Consider the following 26060-nt stretch of genomic DNA (forward strand, 5'->3'; position numbering starts at 1 on the left):
AAGAGTTCTGAAAGGGAACTTCACTCTTAGATGTCCAAAAAAGAAAAGAGGATCCAAATTCAAACTTACCGCCTCGTTACATGGGTTTTGTCAAGAGACAGGTAAAGTCATTCACATGCTTTTTTCTATTCACCCACTCCCACCCTAAAAATCTTAATTGAAAATTTTAATTTTAGCATTTCCATGCTAGAATTTTCTATTATAATCCTTCCAGAAATGACAATCAACCATTAGTAATTAGAATAGCATATTTTTTTTTCTTTCAAGTTGTCACTTTCTCCACATTTATTGCATTTTAGTCTGCAGAATTCACCATATAGAAAAGGGGTCTAAAATATGTATAAGCCCATGTCAGGTTTAAAAAAGGATCCTATTAGGATTTGATTTTATTCTGACTGGAGATTAATAAATATTAAAGTTTTATTAACAGTATTTGAAACACAAGCTGAGTATTTTTTGCTGCACAGAAATAGGCTTATCATTTTATAGGGTTGTCACTGAGTTTCTCAGACATTTAACACAGACAATAGTCTGAAGTAAATAGTCTCACCCCGCACCCTCCCCCTCAAAAAAATCTTTGATAAATTTTATTCTTCATATTTAGGTAAGGGTCCAAATTCTAGACCATGTGAGTGAAATCACGATGATAGCACTGTGCTGAAGAGGACGACTGCAGGTTGGGTGAGAAATCAAAATGCAAGAAAAATCAGGAGTGGCATATGCATTGCTGCTTCTTCTAGGATGTACAAGAGTCTCTTCAATGAGTACCACCCCAACTGTCTGCATGCTAAATATTTTCTATTCATCTATGAAATCACTCGGCTGGCAAGGAAAACATGTTATATCATCTATTTCAAAATACATGGGGAGTAAAAGGAAGAAAGTAACAGAAAATATAAACTCATGCTATATTAATTCTAATGCCTAGCTATAAAAACATATAGTGGTGCCAAGGTCCATCTAAAAGTTTTATGAACTGCAGAAGCCAATGATCATTTTCATTCCGATTTTTAAAGGTCTGTTTGCTTGGTCATCTAAAGACGCTTTTCACATTTCGAAAGATCAGCTGTTACTGTCCTCTTTCTACCCCCAAGGAATTAATAAAAATGCACGTTCATTTCTTACCTTCTAAATGTGGCAGTTAAAAACTGAAAAAAAAAAGAATAGAAAGGGGAAAGTAACAACTTTCTCCATTAGCTACAGCCCAGTCTGCTTCTCTAACTGACCCACATCCCTCTTTGTCATTATAAAAACAAAAACTGTGCAGTAGAAACTCATTTTATTCAGATTTTTTTTTAACAAGCTCATCAAGAATAATACAGGCTACAGAGCTGTAACCCCCTTAAAGAAGATGATATTTAGTTTGCAACAGATGCCTTCTAATGAAAACATTAATAGCATTTCAAAAATTTACAAAAAGTTTGATAAAATATTCTCCTAAGCAGCTAGCAGCTTTGTTTGTAAACAAAATAGAAACAACTGCTTTATCCACTGCACATCAACCAGGAGGCAAAGTGATCAAGATCATTTTTTATTTTAAACAGTAATAATAAAAGCTAAACTAATTGATACCCCACATATTATAATCCTAAGGAAGGAATATTTTTGGAAGAGGATGCAGAGGGGGATTAAAACAGGATAACATCATCTCCTTTCAGTCTTTTCATTTATTCATATTGCCTAGATACTTTACAAACTGTTTCCTACAAAATAACCATATTGTTGTTGTACACTTCATGATTCTTTTATTCTCCTTAGGAAATAAGGGTGATTCATTTCCAATCAGCTTACATAAACACACTGGAGATGTCATACGTAACAGGAGGGTGGTTTCTTTTAGTTGGAGGCCTTTTCTCTGTGACAGCAGAGATAAGAACAGGGAGGCCTCTCCGTGCCTGGGGCCACGGATGGCAGGATGGTTCATGCACCTCCTATTTCAAAAACACAAACGGAAAGTAGGTCTGGACAAGGGCAAGCCGCAACTCGATTTCTGCTGCAACCCCATCACCAGGTCAGCTCTGTTTACTCCTTCACTTTACTGATATAGTCAGTGAGCTTGGTGATGGTTTCTTCCTGCTGCTCCAGGGCATCCAGGACAATCCCCATGGGTGTCCTCTTCAGACCAATTCCCTCCATTTTATTCTCCAGTTTGTTCTTGAGGTTCCGGAGCCTCAGCGACGCATGGATGAACATCACTACAGGGAAGTGAAAGGTGACGGTTAGCACCAACGCACGCCTTCTCCCTCCCTGCTTCACAAGTGAAGTAACAACTTTCTCCATTAGCTACAGTCCAGTCTGCTTCTCTAACTGACCCACATCCCAGTGTGGATCCTTAAACTTTACATAAAGCTCTTTGTCAGCCTAATGGACCCAAGTCCCTGTATGGATCCTTGGACTTGACAGTATTCTTTGTGTGTGCAGGAGAATGTCGTATTCAGCAGGAAGGACCATAATCTGGCAGCCACGCTCTTCCCTTCACACATTGTTATCACTGCCTTTCAGATGCTACTTAAATACCCTGAAATTCAAAGCGAATCGATGTGATTTCAACCTACCTAAAAATGAACGTAATGCTAACCTTTTCCGGAAAATAACTCATGCTCAGTTCAGGGGTTATCTGTATTTTGTTCCTGCAGGAGGCATGCAAGTGAAGTCCTCTTAGGAGGTGCCTCCTAAGGGGCAGTTTTGCGCCGTGTTGGGTATAGATATCTGGATAAAACGCTATTGCACAGTGTTGGATATAGAATGTCTGGATAAAATGCTAAGGGTTTACAGACCTTATGTAACCTGGTATTCATAGAATTTACCTGATCATTAAGAATTACCTGAGTTTGTTTGTAAGAAACAGATTTTCTCTGGCCCATCTCCTGGGCCTCCTGAACTTCTAGAACCTTTACAGGGATGGGCTCAGGAGTCTGTAGTTAAGTCAACACCTTGGGTAATCTACACCGGCACTTTTCAAACTTCTGTGTGCATATAGATCACCAGAGAGAAAGCCTGTTAAACAGGCAGATTCCCAGTCTCCAGCACCTGGAGTTGAGATTGTTGAGTTCAGATTGTTGAGACCGAGGTAGGGTTCCGGAATGTAATGTTTCAGTAGCCACTGTGGATGATTCTGATGTGGGTGATTTGGGGCCCTCATTTTGAGAAGCACTCATGTGCATTCTCTCTGGAGGCTCCTAATCAAGAGTGACCGCTAGAAACATTTGAGGAGCTTTCTAAAAATACAGGTTCTTTGGACAGCCCTGTGGACCAAAGAATCAAGATCTCCAAGGGATGTGACTGAGAAAGGTATATGTTAAAATCATCCTGAATGATTCTCACAGTCATCAGTTTGGGAATCACTGATCTTGTCTAATTCCCTTCTTTTATGGATGAGTAAAGTATAGCCCATATAGGAGTATTGTGGTTCAGTCACTCAGTCGTGTCTGACTCTTTGTGACCCCATGGACTGCAGCACTCCAGGCTTCCCTGTCCTTCACTGTTTCCCAGAGTTTGCCCAAACTCATGTCCATTGAGTTGATGATGCCATCCAATTATTTCATTGTCTGTCGCCCCCTTCTCCTCCTGCCCTCAATCTTTCCCAGCATCAGGATCTTTTCCAGTGAGTCAGCTCTTCCCATATAAGACAATTGGTGCAGATCACATGGCTGGTTTCCTGCAGGTCTACGAATAGAAACCTGGACCTTTGACTCTTAACTTACGATATGTTTCATTACACTGCTCTGTTTTCTACAAGCTGTATAGTGAGGCAGAATCACTGAAATACTGTCTCTAGCATATAAAGAAATCCTGAAGAGTATTTCAAAAGTGTCTAAATTTAATGATTTAATTATTTTATCCAATAAAATGTGGGATTCACATATAAATATTCTGGGGGCTTAATCTAACAAACCCTAAACAAGTATTTGATTTTATTTAATGGAATGGCAGCACATGAAATGCTTTTAAAATTTAAAGGGATGTTCCTGTCACTGAGTACATTATAATTCTAATTAGATTTCCACTGATGAGACTGGAGTTTTATCTGTTCTCTATTTCAGGCTTCAAGTGCTTGGGAATCTCAGTCAACAGTGCACATAGACTTTAGAAAATGTCTAGTTCGTCTACGGCCACACCATCCTGAATGCGCCTGATCTCGTCTGATCTCGGAAGCTAAGCAGGGTCGGGCCTGGTTAGTACTTGGATGGGAGAAAATGTCTAGTTCTCATCACCAGAACTGGAGTCCATGGTTATCTATACTCTGGGCCAACTTACAATGCTTTTTACACTAATTACGATCTTCTGAGTAAGTAGAGAGTAAACATTCATTTCTGTGTCAGCACGGGATGCCTGGCACTGAACAGTTAAGAACAGACTCTAATATCAGACAAATCTGGATGCCAATGCAGACCATGCCACTACTGTATGACTTGGGATCTGAATTTGTTTTGTTTACTGTTGTGTCCCCAGAAGAGTGGCACAGAGGGGGTGCCCAGTACATATTTGTGCCATTAATGGGCTATTCAGCCTTGATCTGCTGTTGCAGAAAACTCTTGATAGTTTTGCAGACCTGCCAACGCACCTCAGAAACAGGTTAGGGCATTCTCACGGGATGAATGGATCGACATTTCTTGATGATATAAGGCTCAGGTTCACTTACACAGCAAGGGAAAAGTGATACCAAACACAAAGACCATCACTCCCCCGAACATGGAGATGAGGAAGTAGCTGGCTAGCATGACCACCATGACAAACGCTGTGGGGTACTGCTTCTTCATCTGACGGAGGACGTCTTTATGGTGGGCTGCCCACACAAAGCCCGTGAACACCAGCACCACCACAGTGCCTCCAAGGATCATGTTGAAGGGGCTCAGGAACCTGGAATATGGAAGAAAGGGGGAGCCCAGGTCAGGAGGAGGGAAATGAAGAAGGGGGGAGGGGAAGAGTAACAACAAAGCATACTTACCACGCCTTTTATCTAAGTTGTCTCATTTAATCCTCATATCCTGATGAGGTCGGTAGTATTAAATCACTTCTCAAAGGAAGAAACTTGGGCACAGAGGTTAGAACACAGTGGAGGGAAGATTCACAGGGAGGCAGTGTACTCCTACCAAACAGCCCATCACATTAGAGGCCCAGCATTTCAATAGACGAGGGCCCCTTTGTTGGATGGGCTGTCTTTAGCTTTCCTATATCCTGGGCTCTAGTATTCAATGACTGTATTTTCTGAGCTCCAAGGGCTTATTTAAATCCTCCTAGAATCTGCCATGCTAGATGAACGTGGAGTTCAGGTCACACGGTGGTTCAGTCCACACACGGTGGGCTTCATAGGCCAGTCTGCAGTCACACTTGTGTCTGGACTGTACAATATTTTTAAAAACTTTTACTTGAATCCCAATGTGCTTGTGTGTGTGTTTAAATCCATCAACCTTGGGGTTTCTTGCTTCTTCTGGAAACAAGAAAATCTCACAAAACGAGGCCCAGTTTCCCACGTCAGCCACTGGCTAGAGTGCCTTCTCCTTTACATAGAATAAATGCTCTCCATTTAACCTCAGCCCCCACCACTATCTATAGAAATCTTTGACACAGAGGCCCCCAGTGAACAGCCATTAATAACTGTTTTTCTAACAGCTGCCTTGCCCTGGTCTCTTACATAAGCTGCCTGGCCCATGGGGGCATTTGGGTTTATGACTCCTGGTGTTAGAGAGGCCACTCTAATTCTTTAAAAGGCCCAGAGTATCATTAGGAGATGGGTTATCAACTGAGATTTCCAGGCATAAAACCTCAAGTTTCATTGTTACATGAGCCAAAGGTTACACTGCTGTTGATAATGGGGGAAAGCCATTTATAAAGAGGACATGTAGATCAAGTACTTCATAAGTGAGAATGACTGGGCATTGTAGCCCCACCCATCCCCACCCCCGTATAAAATTCTTAAAAGACATTTGTGGTCAGCAAGTACAATGATTTACTAACTTTTTACCCTCCTAAGAGGCTTATGAGCATGTTGCTTGGGAAGAACAAGGAGGGGTCAGTGTGTTATCAGCATCACTGATTTGGAAGACAGGATAATGAAAGGTGATGCCAAGAACTGACTTTCTCCGAAACAGAAGAGATGAAGTCATTTCATATTGGAATTTATATTTAGGATAACTAAGACTCCTTTTTAAAAAATCCCTTGAAATTTTTTGCTCTGATTCTGCCTCCTGAAACAGAAAAGCTATTTCACTATTTAATATTTAAATACTTTCAAATAGGAGTGAAAGTATTGCATATCTTAAGGGGTGAAAGCAGGGACATAATTAATGTCAAACTCCTTTGAAAAAGTTAATTTCTACTGAAATGCATGGAGCTAAACAGTGATCAAAGCAGTAGCATGTAGTTTTAAATTAAACTCTATAATAATAAGTTGCTTATTTCATTCAGAACTCTTGCAAAGACTTATACCCTTCCAGGCAAAAATCTCTTCAGAATAGATAATGGAAAGAAATTAATAAAAAGGCAAAGACTGAATTGTAACAGTATTCACATGAGTGGTATTTATAACTTTTAGAAACAATGTATATGGCCAACAATATACTAAATGGTGACATATATAATTATTTTCAAAAAGTCAAAGTATGGTTTATCATCTGTGAAGGCAATAATATATTGCTTAGGTAAAAGCAACAATTCTCTCCGGTAAGTGGATTTAGAACCTATGTTATATAACTCAGAAGTAGACATTTCTACAATCAGTACATTATTTTATGATCAGAAATAAAGTGAACATACAAAACAGAAAACGTAAAGATAGAAAAGTAACTGCGCCCCAGCCCCGGCCTCCCTGGTGGCTCAGACGGTAAAGAATCTGCTTGCAGTGCAGGAGACCTCAGCTTAATCCCTGGGTTGGGAAGATCCCCTGGAGGAGGGCATGGCCACCCACTCCAGTATTCTTGCCTGGAGAATCCCATGGGCAGAGGAGCCTGGCGGGGGCTACAGTCCATGGGGTCACACGGAGTTGGACACGACTTAGTGACCGAGCGTGCACGCAGGATCTCCAGCCCCACACCTCTGGCTTTGGGCAGGCCAACTACAACAATCTTGCCTTGCTTCATCTCTCCAGTGATGCTGATGCAATTTCAATTCCTGAGCACAGCCAAGCTCTGCCTTCTCCCACTCAAACTCTGGTTTCCGGCTCACTGTCCAGATCCTCTTTCAACTAATCCACTGCACCCCACCCCACTCCCGAAGCTTTCCCAACATCCAGCACATGTGCCTGTCTCTGTGTCCTCCTTCTCCCTCAGCGTATTCATTATCTAGGTCTCTTGGCCCTTTTTTCTTTTCTTGTTCATGATTCTATCTGGGTTATACCGTCTCTCCAGCTTTGACCCTAGAATTGGTTTGGCAAAGAGAAAAATGTCCTTCAAGGTCTGGGGAAGGAAAGATCTAGGTCAGGGCCAAAATAGGATCTTCTTTTGCAGGTGATGGGGAGACTGGGTGGAGAGGCTTAGAAACTCTCCCAGACTAACACATTTCATTTCTAGCACCAAAAACATTATGAGAGAAATTTAAAAGACTCTAGCAGTTTTACTGGGTAATAGGATCATGGGTAGTATATTCCCATTTGCTTATTTCTATTTTCATATTATTTCAATAGTCATATATTACTTGAAGATAAAATAATTGATATTTAAAAATAAAAGTAATGGGAGAAAGTTGCCTGAAAGAGACAAACCCTTTCACATAGACTTGATGTTGACCAAATCAATATTAACTAGAAGAACTAGAGCAGAAGGTTCAAGTTTAGGAAACTCCTTTGAAAAGCTCCAAATAGGAGATGGTTGCATGCTGATGACTCTGTGTGTGTGTGTATGTGCTAATCACTTCGGTCATGTCCGACTCTTTGCGACCCCGTGGATCTTAGCCTGCCAGGCTCCTCTGTCCATGAGATTCTCTCCAGGCAAGAATACTGGAATGAGTTGTCAATGCCTCCTCCACCGTATGTTCCTGATCCAGGGATTGAACCCGTGTCTCCTGAATTGGTAGGCAGGTTCTTTATCACTAGCACCACCTGGGAGGCCCGGGAGATGGTTGGTTGGTGGAAAATGTCAAAGGTCTCCATCTCAGTTCTTCCTGGAATATCTATTAAAATAATAATTCACAAGGCAGAGCATATAATAAAATGCATGCCAAGTTTTTTCTATGTTTCTCTGTACAAGTGAGGTAGACCTCTAGGCTGAATGGCTAAATCAAGCCCAGGACAAAGAACAGTGAAAAATCTAGGCCTGACTCAAGCAATTCCAAATGTACTTTTCACCTGTTCCTGTTGCTCATGTTCAAGAAGAAAGAACAGAGCAGAGAGTCCTATAGGACTGGTTTTAGCTTACCCAATGCCCAAGCTGTGATCTATAATTAGAAACTGAAGTTACAAGCTGGAAAAAATGAACAAAGTTACTTGGAGCAGAAATGATTTTCTTCTTTATTCTGCGTAAGTGCAATTCTGTTCTAAGAAAGGGGAAAGTGCACAGCACCCACTGCCCTGGCACCTCCTTGTACTTGGAGCAAAATAAAATACACAGATCATCCTCCAGAGATTAAATTCATTTTCCAGTTAGTGCAGGAGTTTTGGAAACCAGTTCTTGTTTGAAATGAGTAAAGCTTTTACTTAACAGTTTGGGTTCTTAGTGACATAAATCACCATAAAGCCCAAGGACCATTAGGATAAAACTTTCATAAATATGCCACGTGGACATATTGCTGTTGGATTTGATAGGTGCCATTTCATTTTTTGGAGGTCCATGAATGAGGAGGAAGAGAGGCAGGAAGCTAGATGGAAGCAAAGGAGAGGGGGAAGGGAGAGAGGAGGGAGAGAAGAGAGAGACAGAGGGAGAGATGGAGAGATCGTGATTTTCTGTCTTTGATGAAAACAGGTTAAATACGTTTTTCTATTGTGAGTTGAAAATGTATACCTACATATATATGTTTCCTGAGCTTCCCAGGTAGTGCTAGAGGTAAAGAACCCGCCTGCCAATGCAGGAGACATAAGAGACCCAGGTTTGATCTCTTGGAGGAGGGCATGGCAACCCACTCCAGTATTCTTGCCTGGAGAATCCAATGGACAGAGGAGCCTGGCGGGTTACAGTCCATGGGGTCGCAAAGAGTCAGACACAGCCGAGGCAACTTAACAAGCACACACATGCATATGTATTCTACTCAGTAAGAAGATAAATGACAATATCAATATGACAGATAAATGTCATAGTTAAAAATTCATAGTGGAATCACTAACAGTTGTAAAAAGGCTTAGCATCCCATCACAGAACTCTGTAGCTGACTCTTCAAAGAGGAATAAGTGCAATCCCATTACACGGATGAATAAGCTGAGACCCAGGGCAGTGAATAAACATATTTAGAGGAATCCAGGGGTAGGAAAAACAGTGCCAGTTGACACAATTCATAATATAACCCATTCTGTGTTGTTAACCAGCTCCAGGGATTTCCCCCCTCAACCATTTTAGAACCCTTTTCTTCTAGTTTGGGGTAAGCAACTACAGGTCATTCTAGAAAATCCCTCAACATTCTCATTTGTCTCTAAAGGAAGGTAGTTATGAGCTGGTGTGGACGCAGGTCCTAAACTTACCAACGTGACTCAGCTAGCTATGGCTGTAGTTTCAACACAAGTTGCTAAAAGAAAAATAAAAATCTTGGCCAACTGCAGAATTTCAGAGCTAGCATGGATCTTGAAAACACGTCTCATTCTACACAGAAAGCGTTAGTTGTTCAGTCATGTCTGACTCTTTGTGACCCCATGGACTGTAGCCTCTGTTCATGGAATTTTCTACACAGAATTAAGATAAGAAACAGAAAAAAAAAAAAAAAGAAACAGGTAAGTTAATAAATTTGTTCTGAGGCTCCCAACTGCAGTGCTAGTGATAAAAGTTTATTCAGAGATCTTCAAATTGACTCAAGTGCACATTTGTTAGTGCCTGCCATGCTGTAATGCCAACAAGAACCAAAGAGGCAGTGAAATATTTTCTGAGCAACAGAAGTAGCTTTGCACTGCGTTTCAATTTTCTAAACCTCAAAAAGCTATTTTTGTAGTTTGGTTCCTGAGGAAGCCTGACTCACTAAGAAAGGGGGGGAACAATTTAGTCACAATGCCCTTCTCTAAATTGGTGATATTTTTCTGAGGTTCTGAAACAACCAGAGGAGTCACTGCAAATATGAATCCACCCATCCATTTTCTTGCTTCCTAGTGCTCTTAGGATAAAAACAGCATTTTCTCCACATTCTACAAGGCCCCGCAGGGTCTGGCCCCTACCCTTCTCTGCAGCCAGGGCCATTGCATACAGTTGTGTAGCCGGTATCTGGGACAAGGGAGCTGAGCTGAGGGTGGGAAACGGGAGCCTGAAATTCAGGCCACACTTCACCTGCCAAACTGTGATTTGCCTTACGCTGCATCTGCCAGGAGGAACGGACCATTGCAATCATCAGTAAGAGGGATGCCTAAGGGCTATAGCATCTCTGCTTATCAGCTTTCTCATACCACCGCCTCCTGATTTTCCACACCATCCACTGGGGTTTCCGTCTCTCTAGAGCCTACCCTGCCCCTGGCCATCCCAAGCCTGAGCACAAGCCATTCTTTCTGCCCAATTCTCTCCTATCGCCTTCAAATCTCAGCTTAATCAGCTTTTTCCTAGTCTTTCTGACCACATCCTAGCACCATCTGCCTCTTCTTCACAACCCCTAAGGTGAAACATAACTGTGTGTGTGCACCGTCGCTTCAGTCAAGTCCGACTCTTTGCGGCCCTGTGGACTGTAGCCTGCCAGGCTCCCCTCTCCACAGGATTCTCCAAGCAAGAATACTGGATTGAGTTGCCATAAATTCAGTGGCAATTTGATACTTCTTTGAATGAGTATCTTATGAATGTCTCTGTCTCCCACTAGAGATTAAGCACTATGAGAGCAGGGATCGTGATATTTTCTCCCCAGCACTTGGTACGACACCTGGCACAGAGCAGGAATTTGATAAATGTTTGTTGAAAGAAAGAAAAAAAAAAAAGGTAAGTAAGAGTCTAGCACATTTTCCTGTTATTTAAAGTAAGCTCAGCAACTTTGTATGGCCATGAAATAAATGATGTGAGACTTATCTTGGAAAAATTGCTCTTATTCCTCACTGTACACTAAATATTACTGTAAAGATAGCCCCTGCTTTTGTACCTTCACAGAGCTGTGATGAACAAGTGAAAAACTGCAAGTAGGAAAAACTCCTATGTGATATAAGAAAAGATCGGATGAGATCACAGGCCCCTTGGGCTTGCTGCAAGGAGGACTCCTTTCTAAGTTCTGTCTCTAGTGCTGGCTGGGGGCCAGGAGGAGGGCGGGTAGGACAGAGGGTGAACCACCCTCCTATAGACCTGCCTACGTAGGCCCCCCTTGCTCTCGGATTCCACAGATAACCCCAACCATCTTCTGTGGTTACTTTGGTTCCCCACAAGGCTTTCTTCCTGGCAAGAACTATCTCGATTATAAAGTATAAATGTATTAAATGCACAAACCAGTTTTGAGTAAACGTGATCAGTGTCTCCTGGATCTCTTGATCACAGGCAGTTAATGTGGGGCAGAGTTCAGTCTCTTTTGTCACAGAAAGGTCAGAGTAACCTAACCTTGAGATTTTCCTAATCAACTGAATCAGCCCACAATATTTATTGCATACTCGCTGTGTACTGAATATTTGTTACACTGTGTGTATTGGTATCATCAAACTAAACACATCCTGATGACCCACTGTCTTGGCAACAGTTGGCATGTTAAAAGTATCCATTGTAAGATATACTTTGGGAACCTCTGTGTTTTCTTCTGTGTTTATCAAGCTCATTGCATGTTTTCTTTGTATTAAACAACAGCTTGGACCTAAGTTAGAAGCTATAAGTCTCACCTCCCACAGCCGTGAAGCTTCAGATAGTCATTATACAAGGGATTAGACTGCAGCAGATCTTTTTAAAAAATGTTTATTTATTTAGCTGTGCCAGGTCTTAGTGGCAGCATGCAAACTCTTAGTTGCAGCATGTGGGATCCAGTTCCTCAACAGGGATCAAACCTGGGACCCCCACCTTGGGAGCACAGAACCCTAGCCACTGGATCACCAGGGAAGTCCCAGAAAATCCTTTTTAAACTTTTTATTATGGCAAATTCTAAAGGTAAAGAGAATGGTGTAATGAACCTTCATGTATACTGATCACTGCCTTCAACAATTAGAAACTCATGGTTAATCTCATAATAATGCTTTAGAACTCAAGTGGAAAGATGTTTGTTTAAAAACTGTTATTTCGGGTATTCTTTTGCCCCCTTCTGATGCCTATGTCAGAAGCTTTCTCTATCTCCTTTATACTTTAATAAAACTTTATTACACACACACACACACAAAAATAAAAGCAGAGCATTTTCTTGGCAGCAGAGAAGTCAGACAGACTTGGAGCGCATAAAGAATTAGATGCATCCCCAGGAGCTAAGCATAAACTCTGGCTAGAAGCCAGAAATGAAATGGGACCTCTGTCCTGCAGCCACAGGCAACTTAATTTTGCTAACACTTGAATAAGCCTTGGAGTAAATTTTCCCCCAGAGCTTCCAAAGATGAGCCCAGCCTGGCCACCCTGAATTTGGGCTTGTGAGACTGTGGATGGAGAGATCAGTTTAGTCTATCTAGATTTCAACTTACCTACCTATATGCTAATAAATAGGTGTGTTTTAAGCTGTTAAATTTGTGGTCATTTGTTACATGGCATTGCTAGCTCATGTATTACATGGGCTGAGGCTCAGAGCAGGTGAGGTCTTCTGCCAAAGTTTACAATTGAGGACAGGGCAGGTAGTTGGGCAAGGTGAGTCCATTTTTCCACACGATTATAAGAAAGCAGCTGCCCATGCTTCTGCTTCCTCACCTCCCTGGGTTGGGACCTGGACCAGTTTCAACCATGTGTGTGGGGACCTGGACCAGTTTCTGTCTCAGTGGACCAGTTAGTTGCTTGGTTGTGTCTGACTCTTTGTGATCCCATGGACTGTAGCTGGCCCGGGTCCTCTGTCCATGGAATTCTAAAAAAAAAAAAAAAGAAAGAAAAAAAGAAAAAATAAAAACTGTTCTTTCTGAATGCTTTTAGTTGAGGTAACTATATTGTTGTCACATGGAAGGTTCTTACAGTGCTGTGGAGAGAAGACAGTTGTTTGGACAAATGCTAAAGAGTCTGGTGACACATAAACTCCCCTTCTACAAGCAAATCCTTCTCTATTTATCTTCCACTACCCCTGGAGAAGGAAATGGCAACCCACTCCAGTATTCTTGCATGGAGAATTTCATGGACAGAGAAGACTGGTGGGCTACAGTCCGTGGGCAAAGAGTAGGACACAAGCGACTAACACATTCACTTTCAACCCCAATTTCTGCAATTTTTGTATTTGTATTGTATACAATTGTATGCAATTCCTTTGTATTTCCTGGAGACAAGGAGGATTTCACTGATGGGATACAAAGGAGATTCATAGAAGCAGAAGCCAAAGCCTCCACTTGGGATAGGCCTTCTGCCTTCCAAGTGTCTCCATTTTGTGAATGCTCCCTAGGAGAAAAGATCGGGAAATCCTATCTATTTATATGGGTAAATGCTTCCAGAACTGAAAGACAGCCTACAGGTTTTGCTTAAAATCACAGACACAAAAGTGTTCCCTGAAACAAGAAGTCAAGCTCACCACAAGGGACAGGATGGATGTTCTAAGTATTCTGAAGCTGAGTCATTCATTTATCCAAAACAAAAATTAAAAAAGTCCAATGGCACTGCTCAATTTGGTCAACGTCCAGTTCACCTTTTAGAATTGCATTTCCTGTACAGAGCTCTCTGCCCCTAGTAAGCTGACTGAGAGCTTTTGCCCTCTTAGAAAGAGATCAAAAAGAACCCCAAATCCACTTATTTATTTGTACATTTACCTAGAATCATTGTAAATCCTTACATAGGCAAAGGAGATAGAAACTACTAACCCCAGTCTGGCAGCAGTAGGGGATTTTTTTTTTTTTTTAAGGGTATATGGGGAGATGTTGAGAAAAACAAGGTTACATACGTAGTGTCAGAGAAGATGATCTAATGAATTCTTATTTGATGAGGAATTTTCAGATCAAAATTTTACTGAGTGTTGATAGACCGCTTCAAGTTCCACATTCAGAAGAAACACATTCCCTGCCAGGGAAAGACATGTGCCAGCATGCCAAGCGCAGTGCCTCAAGTGCAAATAAAAGTGTGCTTTTATTTGCATCTCTCCCTCCCGGGCAGGGAGAGACAAGTTCTGGGAGGACTGCGGGAGGCTGGGTGGGCTTGTACTCCCACGGGTATCATCAGGGCAGCCACAGTATCTGGGATGGAGCAGGCGCTCAGTAAATATCTGTCCAACTGAGTAGACGGCATCTGAGCCGCAAGTGAGGATGGTTCCACTTAATAATCCTTTCTCCATCCACATACTCAGTGCCTCTCCCACTTATTGACATCTGCGAGTTTTGCAATTTGGAATCATTAATGTACAGGGGAGATCAGGTTAAGTCAGGTTGAAAATGATGTGTGTTTATATACGCGTATGTTTCTGTACGCTTGCTATACTCATATAAAAATTGATTATTATGTTTTCAGCATCATCTTGGTGCCTCTCTAGACTCTAAAAGTTATAAGGGCAGGAACCAGGCTGTCTTATTCTTCACTGTATCTCCCAGCATAATATCTGAGATATTGGTAAGTGATTCATACTCTTAGTGGAATCAATAAAGGAAGCAACACAAGTGAGAGAAATATTGTAGAACTGGCTTTGAAGCTGATAAATTTCAGGAAACACTTCCATTAAGTTCAGCATAAACAGATTGCAATTAATGCTATCTGCAAAGGTTTTAATATATTACCCTCCATCCAAGGGCTCTCTGACTCTTCTCTCCCTCTACGAACTAGAAACTTAAAAGGTATGAACAGTCTGCCCATTTCTTAAAACCAGATGTTGGTAGCTACCAGCCTAGAACATAAAATGAGCCCACCATTTTGAAAAAGATTACAGTATAGTCTTTTCAGATAGAATTACCAGCCTTCCAGAAACTCCTTACCATCCCAAGCATCTGAAAGCAAAAACTGGTAACTGTAGTTTCTGCCCAGTGGTAACACCTGCATAGCCCATACAGGGATGAAGTACTTCAGCTAACAAAATATGAGCTGACTCACTCACCAGCTACATTATGTTGCCTTAAAGGAGAAGCACCAATGTACATCATTGAGAATAAAGGTGCCTTTCTGGCTGGAGACACACCAGAGCCATGTACATAACTCACAGAATCTGTGTGCAGTGAGTACTTCTGAGGCCACATCAGAAAATATGTGTTCTAATGGCAGGGAGTATTTGTGAGAGGGAGACAGGCATGATAATACAAATGTTGTGAGTCAGGTATGCTGTTGAATTTGGTTAATAAGGAGCTTTAGAATATATGCAATGGCTTAATGGACAAAGTATTTCAATTATATTAATAAACCAAGCTTCTATTAGCAGCTTTGATTCAAATTAGCCTCGTGACCTTCACATCTATGAAAGCTGTGGGGTTTGACAGGATCAGTATTTCTTTTTTTTTTATTTTTAGCTTTCTTTTTTTCTTTCTCTCTCTCTTCTTTTTTTTTTAGTTTCTAAATTATGAGAATATGATAACATGTACAGGAAACTTGGAAAATATGGAACAAAGTTACATATGGTCCCACTATATAAGTAGATAAATTAAGATTTTTAATTAAAATTTTAATATCAGACTCTAAAGAATGAATAGAATGAATATACAGAGAAGTAGAAGGATACAGAAGACCTGAAAAGTACCATGAACCAATTCAACATAATTAAGATTTATATAATTTTCACACAATGGTAGGATACAAATTCTCTTCAAGTTCCCATAGACCGTAAACTAGGAGACACTGGAACATATCCAGGGACATAAAACAAGGTGCAAAAATTTCATGGCCTAAAGGTACTGAAATCTATATATAGAGTCTGTTCTCTTATCACTTGTGGGATTATGTTAGAAATCAATATCAAAAGATGTTTTTAAAATAGTTCACATATTTTCAAGTTCAATGTGACATTTACCAACAGAGATCTTTGACTTAGCCATTGAAAGCCTCAAAGTTAGAAGACTGAAAAAAACACAGAGGGTGATTGCAGAGAAGAAAGCATTTAAATGAGAAAGTAATATCAAAGATACTTTAAAACCTCCAAGTATCTAGAAATTACATGTCCACTATTAAATGATGGGTAAGAATTGATGCTTTTGAATTGTGGTGTTGGAGAAGACTCTTGAGAGTCCCTTGGATTGCAAGGAGACCAAACCAAACAATCCTAAAGGAAATCAGTCCTGAATATTCATTGGAAGGACAGATGCTGAAACTGAAGCTCCAATACTTTGGCCATCTGATGTGAAGAGCTGACTCATTTGAGAAGACCCTGATGCTGGGAAAGATTGAAGACAGGAGCAGAAGGGGATGACAGAGGATGAGATGGTTGGATGGCATCACCAACTCAATGGACATGAGTTTGAGCAAGCTCTAGGAGTTGGTGATGGACAGGGAAGCCTGGCATGATGCAGCCCATGGGGTCGCAGAGAGTTGGACATGACGGAGTGATTGAACTGAACTGATATCTAACAAGCCATAACAAGGAAAATTAGAACATATTTGTAATATAATAGGGATCAGTACTTCTCAATTTCAACTTAGGAGACATATCAGAATTACTTGGGGCATTGAAAAAAAAAACACAGATGCCTGAACCTAGCCAAGAACTATACACCAAGAATCTCCAAAGGTAACATCTGGGCTTATAGGTTGATTTATTTATATTTTCTTACTCTTTCCTTTGAACCAGATCAGATCAGTGTTTTTTAAATTGTAATGCACCTAGGACTCATCTAAGTGTTGTGTTAGAATACAGATTCTGACCCAAAAGGTCTGGGATGGACCCTGAAAGTCTGCATTTCTAACAGCCTCCCAGGGTGAAAAAAAAAAATACTGCAGTTCCATGGTCCACCGTATGGACAGATTTCTCTAGCAAATCTTTTGGTGTTCTTTTAAGCACATGGATGCCTGTCTACAACTAGAATGTATCACATACTTGGTACTTGAATTGCATGTGCAATTAGGTTATGCCTTTGCTTTTCACTTTGAAAATAGAAACATGTATTGCTATAGACAACAGAAAAAGAATATCCAGTGCTAAGATGTCTCCTGTGAAGGATGGAGGAGGTTAAGTCATGTCCTTTTCTATCTTAAACATTGTTCCTTTCTTGCTTTTTTTTTTTCCATTTATTTTTATTAGTTGGAGGCTAATTACTTTACAATATTATAGTGGTTTTTGTCATACATTGACATGAATCAGCCATGGATTTACATGTATTCCTCATTCCGATCCCCCTTCCCACCTCCCTCCCCACCTGATTCCTCTGGGCCTTCCCAGTGCACCAGGCCCGAGCACTTGTCTCATGCATCCAGCCTGGGCTGGTGATCTGTTTCACCCTAGATAATATATATGTTTCGACGCTGTTCTCTCGAAATGACGAACCCCAGGGTTAGTAGAAGGAAAGAAATCTTAAAAATTAGGGCAGAAATAAATGCAAAAGAAACTAAAGAGACCATAGCAAAAATCAGCAAAGCTAAAAAAAGCTGGTTTTTTGAAAAAATAAACAAAATTGACAAACCGTTAGCAAGACTCATTAAGAAACAAAGGGAGAAGAACCAAATTAACAAAATTAGAAATGAAAATGGAGAGATCACGACAGACAACACTGAAATACAAAGGATCATAAGAGACTACTACCAGCAGCTCTATGCCAATAAAATGGACAACTTGGAAGAAATGGACAAATTCTTAGGAAAGTATAACTTTCCAAAACTGAACCAGAAAGAAATAGAAGATCTTAACAGACCTTTCTTGCTTTAAATGACGCAAAATCATGTTCAACAGAACATGCATTCCTCAGCTTGTTATTCATGCTTCTTTAACTCATTTGATCTCTTCTGGAGTGATGCCTGCATTTCAAAAGGAATCTCAACTCTTCAAGGAAGCAAAGTTTTCTAAGTAACAGAAATTGCAATTACTAAAGGGTAACTATCAACCTAGAAGAGTGGGACTGGGAGGGAGATGAGAGGGAGGTTCAAAAGGGAGGGAATATATGTATACCTATGGCTGATTCATGTTGAGGTTTGACAGAAAACAACAAAATTCTGTAAAGCAATTATCCTTCAATTAAAAAAAAAATTTTTATAAATAAAAATAAAGAAAATTTCTAAAGTAATCACCTAATACTTCTGTTCAAGAGAATACACAAGTTGGGAGACTTCTAAACATGTCTGTAATCTAGGATTTCATAGAATAATAGCAGTTAACATTTGTGTTATCATTTGCTAGGCCCCAGTGTGTTTTATATTAATGAAGTCATTTGATTCCTATTCTATAGCAGAAAAACTCCAGGGCAAGTGGACTTTTGAACAGAAAGTGAATAAAAGCAAATGCCATAGGTCTATCAAAAGATAAAAAGACTGAGTCTGTGGAACCAGTAGAGTCTTCTAAGCAAAGCAGAAAAAGAATGATCATGTAACAAATATAATAATAAATTAAGGCTCATGATCAAAGCTGTATAAAGCTTCAAATCCATGCCATTCTAATGTTTGAAAAGTCAGGAGCCAGGACCTAATGTCAAACTGCTCTGTTCTGTCATTGCGAAACTCTGTTTTTGTAATTTGTTATAAAGCAACTTGCTTTCCAGGTGGCTCAGTGGTAAAGAATCTGCCTGCCAATGAAGGAGATATGGGTTTGACCCCTAGGCTATTGGGAAGATCCCCTGGAGAAGGAAATGGCAACCTACTCCAGTTTTCTTGCCTGGGAAAACCCATGGACAGAGGAGCCTAGCGGGCTACAGTCCATGGGGTCACAAAGAGTCAGACATGATTGAGTGACTAAACAATAGCAACAATGATAAAGCAACTTGCATTTAGTAAAGATGATGTTGAAGAATCATATTTTTCTTGGCAAGAAAGCAGTGGTTCTCAATTGGGGTGATTTGGATCCCAAGGGGACATTTGGCAATGTCTGGAGACAGTTTTGATTGTCACAACTGAAGGGGAGGGTGCTTTTCTCTTTTATTGCAAATTACATTTATGAATAAAACAAGTACAAACTAATGTATCAATATTCACATAGCAGAGAGCAGAGATAGTGCTAAACATCCTACAATACACAGGATAGTCCCCTACAACAAAGTATTCTACCACCCACAATGTCAGTAGCACCCAGACGGAGAAACATTACAGAAGGGTATTTCACTGCATTTGCAAGGGCAATATGAAGTAATCAAGAGTCTGATTTTTAAACTTTTAAAAACTGAATGTTTACACCATAGTAATCCCAACCAATACGTAGTGAGCACTGTCAGTAACAACCCCCGTTAGTCTCACTCTAGGAGCATGTTGCTGTTAGGTGCTGGCTGTTGCTGTGTGCTTCGAAATAATTTATTCCGTTAAGTAGGTTAAAAGTTGGCCCCCACCATCATGTTGAAACCTTATGTTCATTTATTTACTTTCACTCATCAGCTAAGCATCTGCTATATTCTTGGCCTCAGGGATCCAGAGAATAAAAATAATGTTAAGCACAACAACAAGAAAAAACCCTCCACAAACAAAACCCACAGTCTCTGGCCTCAAGGTGTCAAGAGCAGAAAGTGATGAGAAGTGAACAGACAACCTAAAACTTGTGGGGTAAGTACCAAGCAAAAGATAGACACAGGTGTGGGGAGGGAGGGGGGAGGGAGAGTGTTTCCTCAAAGAGATGGTCCCAAAGCCGAGTCCTGGAGGAGAAGCAGGGGTAGGTGAGTGAGTTGGGGACTGGTGTTTGGGTCGATGGAGCTGCTGGGATCAAGATGCTACCTGTGTTTCTCTGTTAGTCTATGATAACACTAACAGTGATAAAAATAATAATAAAACTCCCAAAATAAATTTCTTGGAGCAAACAGTAGGGGCCAGACACTGTATTAAGAAACTTGCCTATATTAACTCAGATAATCCTCACAAAAGCCCTATAACACAGGTACTGTGAACAGTCTCATTTCACAGCGAGGAAACTGAGGCAAAGGGTAGTCCAAGTGACCTACCCAAGGTCACATGGCTAGTGACTGGTAGTTGGGATTCAAAATTGACTTAACCAGGCACCAGTGCCTAAATTCTTAACTACTATTATCTACTAGGTGAAGAGACAGAAGATATGGCAATTGTCCCCACCAGGTCTGTTAGCTAAGAGACTGACTCAGACTTAATCTGAAAGGCAGAATAGATTCCATATAGGAATGGAAGTCATATGCCTAGGAAGCCATGCTATTAGGATGAAGACCAAACTTTTCTAATCATGAATTGTCAGGCCATGCCTGATTGGGCCCTCACTCACAGATCCGTCTCTATCTCAATCCCTCTTAATCTCCATCTCAGTCTGGGCAGCCCCTCAGTTGTTATGGAGCCAGATGATAGCCACTTTGTTTGCCTCCTCCAATTCTGCAATGTTCAAGAGCAGCTTCACTCTTTCCTGACCCAAGCCAGTTTTCAACACCGGAACATTCAGAGTTGAGGCTGAAGCCCTCCAACAATGACCTGATGGCCTCTCCCATCCAGCAGCGGGCGGCACCACTGAAGAAGACCCTTCAAACACAATCCTTTCCCCAGGAAACACCTGGACCATATTTTCACACACACTCTACCAAGATATGATGAGAACCCATCAGACGCAGGTAGAGGATCCAGGTGAACAGCCTCCAGTACTGTTGTGACCCTCCCATCTACAGACGTCACAAAAGAGAAAATTTCTCTTTAGAATGAGAAACATATTCCGGAGTCAGCTAAGCTCCCTGACCCTGAAGATACTTGGTTTTTTCCAGCTTTAAGACACTCTAACCTCATGACTCAGAGGAAGGTGGAAAAGTAGTTAAGAGCACAAGCCTGGGATTGTGACTTTGGGCTGGTCATGTAACCTCTCTGAGCCTCAGGTTTAGTAATAATATCTCATCTCACTGGGCTGTATTATGCAGCAAAGTATCTGGCACATGCAGCACTCAATAAATGTTAGCTTTTATTATAATTAAATTATGAAGAAAGAAATGAGCAATCTGGAAAGAACTATAGGCTGTGTGTTTGTAGATGCATAGGAAACAGTTGAAGATGTCACAAAAAATTTCACTGGGGTACAAAGGAAATCCCACACTTGACATACAATCTTCAAAACAACTGACTAGCCTGTATCTTTTGTAAGTTTTTAAAGATAAAGTTAATAAACAATGAAATAGCTACTTTGTACTTTCACAAATTTGACTGCCAATCAACAGCTCCTGCTTGAAAAGGGAAATGGGAAGGGCCAACATCCCAAACTGCCTGAGTTAGTGGGCTAAGACTTCACAATGAAGGAGCTATATTTAGTCAGCGGCTGCCCCTGGCATTCACAGTGAAAAATGAATGCCATCAAGGTAGCAAGGCTACCGGAGCTTGTGTCCATCTGGGCAGTATATCTTTTTGAAAAGCAAGTTTTTTGTTTTGTTCTGTTTTCTGTACATTTGATTGGTCTGTGTCAAATCATGCCCAATATCTAAGCCTTTGGGGGGGTACCTAAAAAAAAAAGACCCCTAGCTAGATCATTAGATAAGATGCCTTTCCAAGGGAAAAGAAAATGAAAGCAAAACAAGAGATGCAATCCTATTCACCTATGATTTTTTTTAAGACATTTTTTTTTATTGCTTTGGGAAATACGCATTAAGCATGAAGCTAGGGAAAGGTTTACGAGGCAGCTGATCCAGGCCTGTCCCACTCCAACTAATTTTAACTTGGCAGAGTCTATTCAGAGGCCAGTGCCCTCCACACACCAAGCTGTTCTGAGTTCGTTAAGCAACACATCGTGAGGCTCTGAGTAATTGTCTACAGAACCCCACAAATGAGAGTCCTTTTCTGCAAAGGGGCAAACAGCCTGAACATAACAGAAATTATGAACTCCTTTTCTCTCCCCTGAGCTGGCTATCAGGTCCTACATCTTCTCAACAACTGTCCCATGCTCTTTGGCCAGGATTCCTGTGTGATTGATCTGGGTGTGCCTGAGCTTGGTACAGAAAGTGACTCAATAAATAAACCAAAGAACAGTAAACCAACTTCAGAAACCACCCTATTCACCCTTCCCCACACCTTCCAAGTTTAGATTTTTCCTTTCTCCCAGGCCAACTTTCTTTTTCCCTGTGTTCAATTTCAAACAGAAATGTCAGCCACTTCTTTAATGACAAGTGGATTCCTTTATAAAGTCTGAGGGTGGCTTTTTCTTTAAAGATGCATGGGATCAACAAGATGTAGAATAGCACCATACCATCTTGCAAATATGAGTGAAGCATTTCTTAAAGGATGACCTACAAGAAAAAGTGGTTTCTAGAAGAGCAGGTGTCGAGTAAAATCGTATATAACACAGGACACTTAATTTTAAGACCGGGTGCGAAGATAAAGTGACCATCCCTGGCAAGTCCTGGAAGAAAAAAAAGCAAAAGGGACACCGTTTCTACATGGCAGACTTCGCCTCATTCTGGGAGATGCGCCACCAGGCTACACCCACCCTTTTGCTCCCAAGCTCAGCTTTCTCGTACAATGTGGCAGGCGCTAGGCCGAGAAACTCAGAAAGAGCATCGCTTCTCTGATGTCCTTTTTACTCTAACACCCCAGAAAGCAAGTTCGGATCCATTCCCCGGGGCCCCAAACCTTCCAGGACGGCGTCCGCCCCAGCCAGCTGCAGGATAAGGTTACACCACTTTTCTCTTTCTTCTTATTTTTAAGAGACCGGGGCGCGACAAATATCAACCACAGCAAAAGCGTAATCGGGGCGGAGGAAGAAAAAAAAAAGTCATTTTTTTCTTGCTAGAGGTTGGTAATATTTCCGCACTCCCTAGGACTCCTTTCACGCTTCAGTCCGAGGCGCAGAAAAGAAAAAGGACCCCAGATTGCTGTGGCCTCGCCCTGCGAACAAGTGTCCACGGGTTTGCCCGCTTGCAATTATCGGGACAGGAGACCGGCGCGGAGAGCGTTTCCGCATCCCGGGATCTTGCACCCAGAGCCCGCTCCGTGCTGACCCCGATCACTGCCCGGGAGGGGAACCCCACTTACCCCACAACGGAAATCATCATGGCAGCCACCACCAGGTAGTTGGTCTGGTAGTAGAGCAGGTTGCTCACCACACGGTTGTTCCATTTGGAAATGTCCCTGAAGTCCGGCCGGGCAAAGCGGTCAGAGCCTGGGAAGAAATCGTCCCAGGCGCGCAGAGGAGCGACAGTCACATCCATGTCTCCCGTCCCACCTTCTTGTTCTTTGCTTCTGGAATCTGACGGCGGCGGCGCGGCAACAGATCAGCTGAGCTGGGTTAAAGTTGACAGCAGGCTCTGCCTCGGTCGGCTCTGCGGTTGGCGGACAGTGGAGTAAAGGAAATTGGGAGCGGACGGGCGTTTCTTCTCTTCTTTACTTCTTGATTGGTTCTAAGCGGTTGGTTACAGGAAAACAGGGGCCCCCGAAGCGGAGCAGAGATGAACCGACAGAAAGTAACCAGCGGAAATCCTCTGGGTGAAGTGAGGTGGCAGAGCCTTCCCCGGCAGTCCGAATACAAACAACCTTCTTTAAAATACCCCTTTTGAATGTTTAACCTAGAATGTTGTCTGGACTTTAGGGAAAATTTTTGCAGCTGTTCAGATGCGTCAATCTGAGTGAAACGGAGTGGAAGGTAACTGTAGTGTTACTGAAGGATGCGCTGGTTTTGAAAGTCAAGTCGTTACTAACCTTTGCGCATCCAAATGCAATTCACATGTTTTCTGGTTCACGATGAGTCACCGTACTTGAAATCAGATTGGCCAAATGGAAAAGAAATACTTGTGTAGAACAGAACGGCTGGTTTGTTTTTTCACTCCCCTTCTTTATTCTCCATCTTTGTTTTCTGTGGGCAAATTTATACACCTACTGTGCCGTTCTGATGAAGTGGGCACTCAGGTCACTTCAACCCTGAGCTGAGCATATTGTTTTGTTTGAAAGTAAACAGTGATCTGCAGTATACTGATTGTTCTGCTGGAAATACTGTTCCAGGATTTTTTTTTCTGGACAGAAACATGGATTCCACTCCAAAAGTTTTTCTTACTTTTGTCCTAATTTCTGTGCACAACTCTAAAGGAGCATAGTATTTTAATAGATAATGTGGTAGCTCGGTATCCCAGCCCAAAGAACTGCCAAGAGATGTAATAGTTGTAAATTTCCTTCTTGGGGGTTCCAAAGAGTCATCTTTTTTCAGTTAAGGGAGTGGTTGATAAAGGAAACCTCCTGTTATCAAAATGCGTGAGAATAAAGTACTTTGGTTAATAATAGATCATGTGATTTCTAAGATGCTAATATCTAAGATAATGAAATCTCTAAACCTGCAAGTGTTGCTGTTTTTAAAAATTGAATTCATTTTCCTTAGACCACCAATTTTCAAAAAAGTTGGAAAGTGATAAAATGTATGCAATGCAAAGTCTTGAAGACATAATTTGATTTCCCTGGATAATTCAGAAGGTAGCTAAGGAAATTTCAGTGGCTCTAAGAAATTAATCCTGGTACTGGTGTTTAGAAAAGTATGATGATTGAATAGAATCAGTGCTAAGATATAGCGTTCAGTTCAGTTCAGTCACTCAGTTGTGTCCAACTCTTCGTGACCCCATGGACTGCAGCATGCCAGACCTCCCTGTCCATCACCAGCTCCTGGAGTTTACCCAAACTCACGTCGATCGAGTCAGTGATGCCATCCAACCATCTCATCCTCTGTCATCCCCTTATCCTCCCACCTTCAATCTTTCCCAGCATCAGGGTCTTTTCAAATGAGTCAGTTCTTCACATCAGATAGCCAAAGTATTGGAGTTTCAGTTTCAGCATCAGTCTTTCCAGTGAATATTCAGGACTAATTTCCTTTAGACTGACTGGTTGGATCTCCTTGCAGTCCAAGGGACTCTCAAGAGTCTTCTCCAACATCACAGTTCAAAAGCATCAATTCTTCAGCGCTCAGCTTTCTTTATAGTCCAACTCTCACATCCATACATGACCACTGGAAAGACCACAGCCTTGATGCTTTCTGAATAGTGTTTACAATGTGAACGTGTTCCTGAGCTCTCACAATTTCTTGACTCTGGAAAAATGGGAAGGTTTAAAATCAGAGCAAAATTAGAGTCCTAGCTCCTTTGTTGCTGGTGGGTGATTTTGGAGAAATTACTTAATTTCCTCCAACCTCAGTTTCTTCATGTGTAAAGTGGGTGCTATAGGAACATCTGCCATGTAGGTGAAGATAAATAAAATAGTGGATGGGAAGTGTTTGGAGTATAGTGATTGCTCACAGTTAGATGTTACTGTTTACTTTTTTTTTTAAGATACCTGATATTTCGGCAATTTAAAACATGTTTTATTTGGCTGGGTTAGGTGTTGGTTTTGGCAGGTAGTATCTTCGATCTTCGTTGCAGCACGAGGAATCTTTACTTATGGCATGTGGAGACTGTAGTTATGCCATGTGAAAACTCTTTGGTTGTGGCATGAGAACTCTTTGGTTGCAGCATGTGGGATATAGTTCCCTGATCAGGATTGGAACCCAGGTCCCCTCCATTGAGAGTGCGGAGTCTTAGTCACTGGACCACCAAGGAGGTCCCTATTGTTACTGATATTAATCATAATATGATTCATTTGTATGGTATTAACAGTGCTTTAACCTGAGTTGTTTTCTATGCTGCTATAGTGAATGTTCACTGACCCTTCTCTATCTTGTTGCACTTTTATTTCTATGATTGTATCCCAGTAGACTTGATGGCAAAAAAAAAAAAAGGTTGAAAAGTTTCACTGTGACGCCAACAGATTGAGTCCTTTCCAGGTGAAACAGGTGAAAAGAATGCAGTCTTGCTATGTCTTCAAGGATCTTGCTATGCAGTAGAGACTTAACTACTGGACAGTACTAGATAGAGGTGTGCCAGTGCTTGATGCTCAGTTACA

General features: G+C 41.4%; 1 protein-coding gene across 1 annotated transcript; it reads right to left on the reverse strand.

Annotated features, from left to right (window-relative positions):
* Positions 1-1262: 1262 nt before the first annotated feature.
* ARL6IP5 (ADP ribosylation factor like GTPase 6 interacting protein 5) lies at positions 1263-23887 on the reverse strand. The gene is made up of 3 exons (XM_043885842.1): positions 23181-23887; positions 4643-4860; positions 1263-2195 (listed from the first exon to the last, which is right to left on the reverse strand). The coding sequence occupies exons 1-3, from the start codon at positions 23354-23356 to the stop codon at positions 2023-2025; spliced, it is 567 nt and encodes a 188-aa protein (XP_043741777.1). The 5' UTR covers positions 23357-23887; the 3' UTR covers positions 1263-2022.
* Between the last annotated feature and the right edge of the window lie 2173 nt (positions 23888-26060).

Source organism: Cervus elaphus, chromosome 24, assembly GCF_910594005.1.
Source record: "Cervus elaphus chromosome 24, mCerEla1.1, whole genome shotgun sequence".
NCBI classification, from domain to species: Eukaryota; Metazoa; Chordata; class Mammalia; order Artiodactyla; family Cervidae; genus Cervus; species Cervus elaphus.